General features: G+C 45.0%; 1 protein-coding gene across 2 annotated transcripts in view; it reads left to right on the top strand.

Annotated features, from left to right (window-relative positions):
• The window catches only part of ARFGEF1 (ADP ribosylation factor guanine nucleotide exchange factor 1), a 456734-nt gene that overhangs the window by 391904 nt on the left and 51759 nt on the right, over positions 1–13071 (top strand). For both annotated transcript variants that reach the window (XM_030215298.1, XM_030215307.1), the window contains exon 34: positions 1016–1145. In XM_030215298.1, coding sequence (XP_030071158.1) covers positions 1016–1145 — 130 coding nt within the window. The remainder of the gene's footprint in view (positions 1–1015; positions 1146–13071) is intronic.

Genomic DNA, 13071 nt, shown 5'->3' with positions numbered 1-13071 from the left:
TTAGTTAAATCAGTGTGTGGGTGTGTTGCCTAGGTCCCTCCTCTCCTTTCCTTACAAGTCCAACTTCTCCCAGTCCCACTGGGGTTTCTCCCTGCTGGAGTTCAGGCTTACCACCAGTGCCAGAGTTCTCCACTAGATGGCTAGGTCTGTTGTTCTTGGCTTTAGGCACTGATAGTGTCCCCTTAGGCCTCAAGCAATACTCCCAAGGGCTGCTGTTCTTCTTGTCTTCAGGAAAGCCTCTGAAGATAGTCTATCTGCTGGGGTTCAGCATTACCAGCCCTTAATAGGGTTCTGCAACTGCCAGTAACAGAGTTTCCCCTCTAGAGGGCTACCTCCTATCTTAGCTAGAAGCTAAGACCACAACTAGAACCCCACAATAGATTCCCAACCATGTCACCAACCTCCCCCTCCTCTAAACTTATGGGGAGCAGGTTTTCCGATTCTCTTATTTTGATGTAGCGCTCTCCATTCTGTGCATGTGCATCATGGATCACACAAGCTTTATTCCCTTCATTGAATTAATCCACTCATAATGTGAAAAGACCTCCCAGCATTCTGCCTGTCTGTCCCTATTTACAATCAGGCAGAGCTATGGGACCCATCCTCATCTTGCAAATGTAACAGTGTTCAATCAGCTACATTCCTATGCAGTTCTACTAAGGCAAACAAACTGACAGTTATGAACTCGGAAAGAATATATCTGTTTGTGTTTTAAAGAACTTTACCAGAATTTATTATTCCTCCTTATTCTCAATAAAACTCTCCCATTGGGGGGGAGGGTGGTCATTAGCTATTCTTGGTTTTGTATTATTAGAGTCAATTAATCTACATGTCTTTCCTTTATCACTTGATACTATATGTGAATTAGCAAAACTTCTTTACGATGTGAATTTACCTGGTATAAAATCAGTTGAGTGTTAAAAGTGATCATCATTATGTGCAAGTACATAAGATACTTTCTAAAATTCTATCCATCTTGTTTTTTTTAACTTGACTTAAATCATTTTCCTTTCAGGATACAGTGTCACAGAAATCTGTGGACATTCATGAGTCTGTGCAGCTGAGGACTGGTGATAATAGGCACCATAACCAGCTCATCATGGGGTCCTCTGCCAGCGAGGAGATCAACAAATTTCGATCTACAAGTGAGCAATTCTTAAGACCTGCTTATGAGGAATACTTGTTGCAAAGTGTTGTATATCATTCGGAAAATGTCACTTATTGACATAGCAAACTGAATGCAGAAGACACTGCTGATTCGTTATCTCTCCCTTCCTTTGTCCTGTACTCTAAATGTAGTATGCATGCCTGCTTATGCTAAATAGCACAAGGTACACACGTAATTTGCTAAAGACTAATTTTAAACATGGACAAAAATGTTGCCAGCATTGAAAACCTAAAGGTTTTCCTTTGTTCCTCCTATGTGTTTAACCCAGTGGTTACTCAGCATAAATAGTCCTAATAGTTTCCTGAAAAAGTTGCCATTATTTCTATCAGTTCCTTTCATTAATTATTCAACAGACTCTCAAGACCTGTCTGAAAAATAGCACATTACTCTCTCTGCCTCCCCCCCCCCCCCCCAAAAAAAAATATAATATATCTGTTTGAGCTCATAGCATTGTGTTTTCTTTTATTTTGTACATCCTCAGTTCTCCTACCTCTAAACTAAGTCAATTTCTTTTAAACCTCTTTTAAAAGTGAGGTATGAAGATGTGTAGAGAGGTAGACATGAATCTGCTCCTCTCCCGGGGTCCCATGCCTTGCATCCACTAATTTTGCATCCCCAAGAGAGTTTTTTAGAAATTCCTACAAAGCATGGCCATACTATATGGACAAGTACCTGATGACAAAAACGGCACACGTGCCAGTGAAAACACCTAAGGGAGACAAAGACAAGACCCACGGCAGCATGGACAAAATGGTGCCCACAGAGCCCCCTGTTACCTCTTCTTTTATGGCACTTATAGTTGCAACTGATGCAGTCAATAAGGCGATGGAGCCACGATGGGAGCAGCTATCAGCGCAGTTGTCCAGTATGGAGTCTCTCCTGGCCGATACGACACATTGCACAACGGAGGTAGAAGAGTGGTTGTCAGCTGTGGAAGATGCGAAGAATGTGGCAGAAGCACGCCTGTTGGTGCTGGAAAAGGTGGTGCACATAGATGACCTTGAGAGCAGGGCCAGAAGAGATAATCTTCAGCTAATCTTCAGCCTAAGAAGGTGTTGGATCGGACTTTAGGGATATACTTGAGCGCTGGCTCCAATCTGAATTTGCACTCACAGATAGTATTGGTCCGCTTTGTTTGGAGAGAGCCCAGCAAGCAAGATAGTGGAAATTGCCAGCATGCAGTGCTGATAAGGGTACAGAAACGAGATACATTGACATATGAGGGGCTCCTGTACGAATATTTCAAGATTACTCTGCCGCGTTATCAGAGCAGAGACGCTGCTTTTCACCCATTTGTAAGGAGGTGAGGGATCTACAAGCACGTTTTATGTGTCACATATGTCAATGTTTCCTTGTTTGTGCTCACCTCGCCCTCTGGTGGCCAGAACCGGTAGCTGCTATGGACTGTCCCCCGTTCCAGACTTCAGTCCGGTCCGGATCTTCCGGGCTGCGGGACTTGCTTTTCTTGTTTGTGCCTGAACAGCACCCATAGCTGCCTTGTGATTCCTGCAGCTTGAGCTTCAGCAACTGATGGGCTTTATTAATCACCTTGAAACTTCTGTGTTTGCCTTTGCATCATCTAAGATCCCTGGTTTGTTGGTGCTTTGTTGCACTTCTGCCTAGTCTGGTTTCTTGTTTAGTTCCTTGTCTGTTTCTAGTTATCTGTGTGTAGTTTAGCTTAGGTTTATTTGCTTACTTCCCTAGTCTTGTTTCTGGTCTGTATTCCTTGTCTAGTTTCTGTTTGTCTGTGTCTCTTGCCTAGTGGCTGCTCTGCAGCTTTCAGTCCTATCTCTTGTCTGTCAGTATTTGTACCCTGTTTTAGTGGCTGCTCTGCAGCTTTCAGTCTTGTCTCTTGTCTGTCAGTATTTGTACTCTGTTTTTGTGGCTGCTCTGCAGCTTTCAATCCTGTCTCTTGTCTGTCAGTGTTTGTACCCTGTTTCAGTGGCTGCTTGTCAGCTTTCAGTTCCTGTCCTTTAGCTTGTCCATTTCCTGCTTTGTGTAGTATTGTCTGTCTGTGAGTCCTAGCCCAGTTTCCTGCCTTGCTGCCCATGTATATTCCTTTCCCCTCTGACCCTCAGTCCCTGTTCAGCCTAGTTGGTATCCAGTGCCTGCCCTGCCCGGTAAGTCCTGCCGGCCACCTGCACCCAGGGGCTCAACTCCTGGGGAAGGGCGGTCAAGCGCAGGTGAAGTCTAGCTGTTTTTGTCAGAGTTCTACATTGTCTCTGGTGTGGGGTGGTTTTGCCTGCCACTGCTGCTCCACGGCAGTGGCCCAAGGGCTCACAAACCTAGTTTCTGCCTTGAAAACCTGACATTATGTTACTGTACCCAGCAACACTTAAGATTTACCACAGTGGACAACGGCATAGTTTTGAAACCCTCCTTGCATTGCAGGAGTGTCTTCAGGCTTTCAAAGGACCAACAGCTTCGGACACGTAATTGAACTGTTAAAAGCTCAAGTGTAATAGTTGTCATGATTTCTAACTTAATTTGATGACGGCATTATCAGTTAAGTTTCTTGGGGTCAGTTAAGTAACTTGATATAACAAGATTGGGACGTGGGTCCCTATACCACCTCAGTGATCTCTACGTATTTTTCCACAGTATAAGTGGGGGAATATGATTGGGAATGTACAGGGGAGAGGGTTAAGGAGTGGGGCTGAGTGGTGGGGAGGGGGAGATGGCGTGAGTCTGCATGATTGTATAGCAGAATGGGATTTGTGTGCATGGAGAGTGAGTTTGCAGAGGAGTGACTGTGTACTCAAGATGCTGTCGGGTTGCAGAGGAGTGACTGTGTACTCAAGATGCTGTCGGGTGAGGCTGGGCTTGACATTATACAAAAAAACAGTGAGGTATGAATTGGGATTAAATAGAACCAAATTGGTTTAAAACAAGTACATTTTGTTAAAGATCTATTTATTTTATTTATGGTTTGCTTTATTCATTAACAGGGCAATTCTATAACTTGGCATCTCCAGTTAGGCACATTGTTCACCAAAATGCCATTATGGAATACTAGCATAAACTTGAATTGGCATGCCAACATTTAGGCTTGACCATTTACACCAGGTGAATGGCAGAAGTAAATGGACTTGCCTAAGTGCACTGTGTAGTACACATAACTTACAGTATTCTGCAACTTACACATGTAAATTGGAGCTACATCCTGCTCCTCTCAGGCTCCGCACATATGTAGGCACTCACATGCTACCTTATAGACTAGCAAGTAGTACACATGGAACAGCATTTTAGAAAGGACATCCAAGTCTGTACGCTACATATGGACATCCATTTCCCATCGACCTGGATACAGCCAGTTCGAAAATACATGAGATGTGGACACTCGTGTGCTGCTGATGTCCAGATTACGCATCCATTTTACAAACAGGACAAAATGAAGGTCATTGGACGTCTTTCTGGCAGCATAGGAATGTGGAAGTGTTATTTTTTTATTTATTACATTTGTACCCCACGCTTTCCCACTCAAAGCAGGTTCAATACGGCTTACATGGTAATTAGGATTACAAAGTATTGGTGGAGAGAAATAAGTTGAGTATTATTGGAGTAATAAAAGAAATAAAAATGCAGGGATGAGGGGAGTAGGAGAAGTATGAGCAAGGGAAAGTGAGCAATTGGAGGGTATAAAATATCCACATAGATATTCATGTGGAGCAAAAGAGCATCCTAATGGTTAGAGCAGAGGGCTGAGAATCATGGGACACAGGTTCAAATCCCACTTCAGCTACTTGTGTTTTTAAAATTGTGAGCGCTCCAGAGACAGAAAAATGCCTACTGTACCTGAATGTACACCACTTCAATAGCCTTCAGGCTTGCAAGTTTCTTATACATTCAGGTAGAATAAGTATTTTTCTGTCTCTGGAGGGTTCACAATTTAAAAAAAAAAATTCACAAAAGAGCAGAAGTGGATTTTGAAAAAGATCTAGGTGTGTCTGTAGATAATACACTGAAATCTTCTGCTCAGTGTGCAGCGGCCAAAAAGGCAAACAGGGTGGTAGGAATTATTAGGAAAGGGATGGTGAATAAGATTGAAAATACTATAATGCCTTTGTATTGCTCCATGGTGCGACCGCACCTTGAGTACTACATTCAGTTCTTATCGCTGTATCTCAAAAAAGATATAGCGGCATTAGAAAAGGTTCAAAGAAGAGTCACCAAAATGTGCATAGTCTAAGAGAGCTGAGAGTGCTGGAAGGTTTGTGTGCAGTGCTGGGGAGCTGCAGTGAGATATGGCTGCGAAATCGCTGCGAAAAGATAAAGACCACAGCAGGACGCACGAGGATAAAATGGTGGTGCCCATAAGCCCTACTAGCTCACTGCTCGGCATGGGCGGCGGAGATCGCTGCCACGGTAACGGGCTATATAGGTCATTTTGGACAAGAGGTTGAGCCCAATAGATTCCAAGTTGTAACAGCTTCAGAGCAATATGGAGAAACTCGGCCAAGATTTAGCAGCATACCAAGAACGAACCGGTGAACTGGAGGATCGGATGGCAACGGTGGAGGAAGCGCAGGCCCATATACAAAAAATGGTAGCTTCCTATGAGGAGAAAATAGAAGACCTGGAAAATCGATCCAGGACAAACAATTTACGTTTTGTGGGTGTGCCCGAATCATTGAGCGATAGAGACATTCGTACCTTTTGGAAACCTGGCTGACACAAGATCTGGCGCCCTCGGTGGGTCCTCTGCAAATTGAGAGGGCACACCGGGTGGGCCTGAAACAACATGTGGCTTCGATACGGTAATCAAAAATCCTGTTTTTTCAGGATTACTCGGCGTCAGTGGCGGCGTTTAGGAAAAACTTTTCTCCTATTTGCTCACAACTGCTCGTAAGATCAAATTTGCTTTGCTCTACCCGACGAAACTGAGGGTTACCCATCAATCAGTCACCAAGACATATGTTTCTGTGGATGAGGCGAAGAACTTTCTGCGCCTTTTGGGCCCAGCAGAGACCTAAGAGGGAACTTTGGACACCCGTTCTATGAGTGTATGAAGTCTGGGTGCTACTGGTGGAGGTGTGTAGATAATGATGAAGAAAAAGCCAATTTGCTAAATAGATACTTTTGTTCGGTTTTCACTGAAGAAAATCCTGGAGAAGGACCGCGAGGGACTGGCAAAAGTACACCTGAGAATGGAATTGATATAGCACCGTTCATGGAAGAGAGTGTGTATCAACAACTTGGAAAGCTAAAGGTGGACAAAGCCATGGGACCAGACGGGATCCACCCCAGAATATTGAGGGAGCTCAGAGAGGTTCTGGCGGGTCCTCTTAAAGATTTGTTTAATAAATCCTTGGAGACGGGAGAGGTTCCGAGGGACTGGAGAACGGCGGAGGTGGTCCCTCTTCACAAAAGTGGTGATAGGGAAGAAGCTGGAAACTACAGGCCGGTAAGCCTCACTTCGGTTATTGGAAAAGTAATGGAAGCCATGCTGAAGGAAAGGATAGTGAATTTCCTAGAAGCCAATAAGTTGCAAGATCCGAGACCACATGGTTTTACCAGAGGGAAATCGTGCCAAACGAATCTCATTGAATTCTTTGATTGGGTAACTGGAGAATTGAATCATTGACGTGCTATAGACGTAATCTACTTAGATTTTAGCAAAGCTTTTGACACGGTTCCCCACAGGAGGCTCTTAAATAAACTAGATGGGCTGAAGATAGGTCCCGAAGTGGTGAACTGGATTAGGAACTGGTTGACGGACAGACGACAGAGGGTGGTGGTAAATGGAGTTCGCTCGGAGGAGGGAAAGGTGAGTAGTGGAGTGCCTCAGGGATCGGTGCTGGGGCTGATTCTGTTCAATATATTTGTGAGTGACATTGCCGAAGGGTTAGAAGGTAAAGTTTGCCTATTTGCGGATGATACTAAGATTTGCAACAGAGTGGACACCCGGGAGGGAGTGGAAAGCATGAAAAGGGATCTGAGGAAGCTAGAAGACTGGTCTAAGGTTTGGCAATTAAAATTCAATGCGAAGACTACTACTACTATTTAGCATTTCTATAGCGCTACAAGGCATACGCAGCGCTGCACAAACATAGAAGAAAGACAGTCCCTGCTCAAAGAGCTTACAATCAAAGTGATGCATTTAGGGAGTAGAAACCCACGAGAGCCTTATGTGTTAGGCGGGGAGAGTCTGATAGGTACTGAGGGGGAGAGGGATCTTGGGGTGATAGTATCCGAGGATCTGAAGGCGACGAAACAGTGTGACAAGGCGGTGGCCGTAGCGAGAAGTTTTCTAGGCTGTATAGAGAGAGGTGTGATCAGCAGAAGAAAGGAAGTGTTGATGCCCCTGTACAAGTCATTGGTGAGGCCCCACCTGGAGTATTGTGTTCAGTTTTGGAGGCTGTACCTCGCGAAGGATGTTAAAAAAATGGAAGCGGTGCAAAGAAAAGCTACGAGGATGGTATGGGATTTGCGTTCCAAGACGTATGAGCAGAGACTTGCTGACCTGAACATGTATACCCTGGAGGAAAGGAGGAACAGGGGTGATATGATACAGACGTTCAAATACTTGAAAGGTATTAATCCGCAAAAAAATCTTTTCCGGAGATGGGAAGGCGGTAGAACGAGAGGACATGAAATGAGATTAAAGGGGGGCAGACTAAAAAAAGATGTCAGGAAGTATTTTTTCACGGAGAGGGTGGTGGATGCTTGGAATGCCCTCCCGCGGGAGGTGGTGGAGATGAAAACGGTAACGGAATTCAAACATGCGTGGGATGTGCATAAGGAATCCTGTGCAGTAGGAATGGATCCTCAGAAGATTAGCCAAAATTGGGTGGCGGAGCAGGTGGGGGAAGAGAGGTTGGTAGTTGGAAGGCGAGGATAGTGGAGGGCAGACTTATATGGTCTGTGCCAGAGATGGGAGGCGGGACTGGTGGTTGGGAGGCGGGAAATACTGCTGTGCAGACTTGTACGGTCTATGCCCTGAAAAAGGCAGGTACAAATCAAGGTAAGGTATACACATATGAGTTTATCTTGTTGGGCAGACTGGATGGACCGTGCAGGTCTTTTTCTGCCGTCATCTACTATGTTACTATGTGTGAAGATCGAATTGTCCTTCAGATTGTAACACAGGACTGCTTGTGGAGCTGGCATGTGCTCTCGCTCTACCTAGCAAAGTTGAGGGTTACAATTAGCCAGTGACAATAACCAAGCAGCTTCTTGAGAATAAGGAGCCTAACAGTACTTGAGCATTGAACTATCCCTTCTTTTTTTTTTAACATTTTGGTTTATTACTGTTTTATACTGTTCTTTAAGCGGTACATTGTTATAGAACTGGGAATTTAGTGGCACCTTTTGCGGTATACAGGAGGGAGGGTAGTTGTGCATGGGATATGTTTAAGGTTGAGGCATAGGGAAATGGGAAAGGGAAATGGGACTTGATATATACTGCCTTTCTGAGGTTTTTGCAACTACATTCAAAGCAGTTTACGTATATTCAGGTACTTATTTTGTACCAGGAGCAATGGAGGGTTAAGTGACTTGCCCAGAGTCACAAGGAGCTGCAGTGGGAATCGAACTCAGTTCCCCAGGATCAAAGTCCACTGCACTAACCACTAGGCTACGTGACTTGTTCCATTAGGGAACATAAGATTCAGGGAGGGAGGGAGGGGAGCTATATGGGTCTGGGGTTCAGGAGTTGGGATTTTGTTTGGATGTGAGAAGTGTGCTTGGGGTCGATGAATGTTTTGGGACAAGGGATAGGGGAGGGTCGACGCTGACAGCATCTTGACTAGGAGGTGGACTACATTGGAGGGTGAGGAGGGGAGGCCAAAGGCTGGGACTGTCTCACTCTCTGCAGACATCAGTTTTTCTGAGAGTTTTCCATTTTTATGTCCCCTAGGCTGATAAGAATTGTAACTTGGAATATAGGGGGTATCCACTCCCCCATTAAGAGATGTAAGGTTCTACAGTATCTCCAACGTCTTAAAGTAAATGTGGCATTGTTTCAAGAGACTCACCTCTCAGATTTGGAGCACGCCAAATTGGTTAAATAGTGGGTGGGAGAGTGTATAGCAACGCCAGCAGTTGGTCGGAAGGGGGTGTGTGGCCATCTTGTTTCGTAAAGGGTTAGCTACACAGATTGGTAAAGTAATCAACGATCCTAGGAGACGTTTTGTATTTTGCTAAGCTGTGATTGTCCGTTGAGCATTAACTGTAGGTAGTATATATGCCCCCAACCAATTGGACTGTGCATTCTATAAGAAACTTGTAGACATTCTTTGTGGGGAAGATTCCATCCCCTTGATCTTGGGGGGAGATTTTAATATGGTTTGGGACCCACAATTGGATAAATCCTGCCCCCCTTTGGAGGCGAGGTCTGGGACAGCAAAGGGTCTGCTGCAGTTTTGCTCTTTGTTGGACCTTCTGGATGTGTGGAGGATACTACACCCCACAGAATGGGACTACACACACTTGTGCGAGCGCACGCAACTCAATCAAGGATAGACTGTTCACTGGTCTCTAGGTCGCTGTTTTCTGATGTGGTGGATGCGCAGATAAGCCCATATGTGATCTCGGATCACGCTGCAGCCTGGTTGGACTGGAACCCGGGAGGTCTGGGGCCTTCTCATAAAACTTGGGCTTTCCCTTGTTATTTATATCAGGACGAGAAATTCAAGGAGAATTTGTTAGCAAGCTGGACTGAATACAGGCACTTTAATCAATCTTCTGAGTCGGATGTAGTCCTCTTTGGGGAGGCAGCAATGGCTTGTCTTGTGAGGGTCTGTGATTAGCTATACTAGTCATTGTAGAAGAGCTAGGGACAGAGAGATTATTCGCTTGGAGAGGCAAATTTTGACTTTGCGTCAAAGGTTTGGGACTCATCCGACTGCGCCTCTTAAGGAGGAGTTGTTATCTGTACAGACAGCTTTAATTCATGAACGAGTGGTCAAGTCCCAAAGCTTTTATAGATATCAACTTCATAAATATGGTAATAAGAATGGGAAACTATTAGATAGATTGATAGCGCGGAAGCAGGCATCTAGAGCTATTGTCTCCCTTAGGGGCTCCTCGGGGGGGGGGGGGGGGATGGCGCATATGGATGAGGCCATTTGTGACACTTTCAAATCTTTTTATCAGACTGTATACTCCTCGGGAGTCAGATGACCTTCTGAGTCGTCTTTATTTGGAGGGCCTGGAACTTCCTAGCATTGCTCCATCAGAAGCAATTGTTGAACCTTTAACAAATGTTTTTAATACGTGAGTGACTGAGGGATCGTTGCCAAACTACTTGAATATAGCACAGGTTGTGGTCCTGCCCAAGCCGGGTCAAGACCCGACTTTGCCGGTGTCATATCGACCGATTTCCCTTTTGAATTATGAGGTAAAACATTTTGCAAAATCTTGGCAAATCGGTTGAGCCGGGTGTTGCCCTCTCTTATTCATGAATCACAAGTAGGGTTTGTTAAGAATCGTGCTACAGTTAAAAATCTTAGACGTATATTAGCCTCCTTGGAATTTGTGAAACTACATCAGCAGCCTTCCTTGATGGTGAGTTTTGATGCTGAGAAGGCTTTTGATCACGTTCGGTGAGAATTTTTATTTGCCACTTTAGAAACATACAGTTTTGCAGGATGGTTTGTTGCAGCGCTTAAGATGTTGTACACGCCGCCTCGGGCAACAGTAATGGTAAATGGTCGAATCTCCAAAGATTTTTTGATTAGGTGTGGGATTAGGCAGGCGGTGTCCACTGTCACCGCTGCTTTTTGTCCTCTATTTAGACCCCCTTGTTCGAGACATCCATGCCAATGTGGATATAAAAGGGGTAGATATCGGTGGGGAAAGCTTTAAATTGGCAGCATTTGCTGACAATCTCTTGGTGGTTCCCACCAACCCGCAGGCTTCGCTGGGGGCCCTTTTAGAATCTTTTCAGGAATTTGGAGACTTTGCAGGGTTTTGGCTAAATTTGGAAAAATCAAAGGTCTTGGCTAGCCCTTTAGGACTTAAGAACTCCTGGCCAGGGTCGTTTCCTCTGCACTGTGTGGATGGATCCTTCAAATATCTGGGTATCCTACTTACCTCGGAGGTAACAGATTTGTATCGTCTTAATGTAACCCAGATGTTGCTTAACACCGAACGGCAGTTGGACACGTGACAGGTGCTGCCCATGCCTTTGATAGGATGCATTTGCCTTTTACGGATGGTAATTTTTCCAGATGGTTGTATCTGCTTCAGACCTTGCCATTGTGGCTACTGCAGAGAGACTTAAAGCGTCTTAATCAGCTGGCCTCACGGTTTTGTTGGGCTAAAAAGAAGGCGAAACTGTGTATCTGTCACTTGATAGGTAATTGGTCACAAGTTGGTTTGGGCCTTCCCAATATGAGACTTTATAATATTGCATATGTCCTGCGTCACGTTAGAGATTGGCTCTACTCCTCTAGTTATTTTACGCCTCTGGTGTTTGAATTGGCTTGTTTCACCCCATTTATATTGGTATCTTTATTACATGCAGCGAGGTCTCTGCTTTCTAGACATGGAGTGGCCTAGTGGCTAGAGCACCGGTCTTGCAATCCAGAGGTGGCTGGTTCAAATCCCACTGCTGCTCCTTGTGATCTTGGGCAAGTCACTTAACCCTCCATTGCCTCAGGTACAAACTTAGATTGTGAGCCCTCCTGGGACAGAGAAATATCCAGTGTACTTGAATGTAACTCACCTTGAGCTACTACTGAAATAGGTGTGAGCAAAATGGAAATTAAATTAAAAATTGTTTTTTAGAAATAGCGTACTCTTGGGCCCTCTCAGGGAAGCATGGAAGTTTTTGGTGAAGGATCCTAAAATTACTGAGCTGCTAACTATAAGAGGTAATCCTGCTTTCCCTCCAGGTATGGATATCTCGACTTTTATCCATTGGGAGCAGCTGGGTTTGAGAACCTTAGAGCATGTGTTAGAGACGGAGGGAGGACTAAAATCTTTGGAACAATTAAAGGGGCAAGAGAGTGTTAGATGGGGGGACACCTTTGCATATTGTCAGATCAACCACTACATTTGGTCTTGCCTGTGGGGGCTTTGAGGTTTCATAACGGGGATAAGCTTCTTGAGTTCTTTGAGACCATTGCTGAAGATGCCCCCACGGTATCCGGTGTACATAAGGCTTTATGGCAATTTTGGAAAATCAAGGGGGTGGAGGCAGTCAAAAATAAATGGGAACAGGACGTGGGGGAAAAATTGGCCTCTTGGGATCTTTTGACCATTATTAGGAATATCCCTCGCCTGAGTTGTAATGCCAACTATAGGGAGTGCTGTTTTTGTGTTTATTATAGAGCTTACCTTTCCCAACTTCAGCTATTTTGGGCGGGGGGGGGGCATTCAGTCACCAACTTGTTTAAAGTGTAAGTTGCTGGATAACACCTTTTTTCATGCGTTTTAGGGTTGCGTGGAGTTAAAGTATTTTTAGCGCCGGATTATTGATTATATGTCTTCACTTTTTTCATGTAGAATAGCTGACTCACTACTTCACTGGTGCTGGATTGACCTGGGAACTTTCAGGGTCCCTCAGGGGAGAGGAGATTGTTGTTTAGAAAAATGTGTTTACTGGCGAGGAGTGTATTTTGCAGTCCTGGACCTCTGACCCCCCCCCCCCCCCCCCCACCCCGCCTGAGTTTTGGCACTGGCGCAATATGGTGCATCTTTTGTTGTCTTGGGAGGCACGAGAAGTAAAGGGATCTTGTAAACGTAAATCCCGTTTTTTAAAGATCTGGAACCCCTATCTGGTCTCTTTGACATCAAGAGGCAGAAGTCTTATTCTGAACCTGTTGGGATGAATTGTCAGCTACATTTAGGGGGGGGGGGGGGGTTGAGGTGGTAGAGAGGTAGAGTTGGTTTAAGTGTTCTCCGCCCACAGTTCTGGGAGGTCATAAGAACCCAGTCTTCCTGGGACCGAGGTGGGG

The sequence above is a fragment of the Microcaecilia unicolor genome, chromosome 1 (genome assembly GCF_901765095.1).
Source record: "Microcaecilia unicolor chromosome 1, aMicUni1.1, whole genome shotgun sequence".
NCBI lineage: Eukaryota > Metazoa > Chordata > Amphibia > Gymnophiona > Siphonopidae > Microcaecilia > Microcaecilia unicolor.
This window is presented reverse-complemented; position numbering and strand designations above follow the sequence as displayed.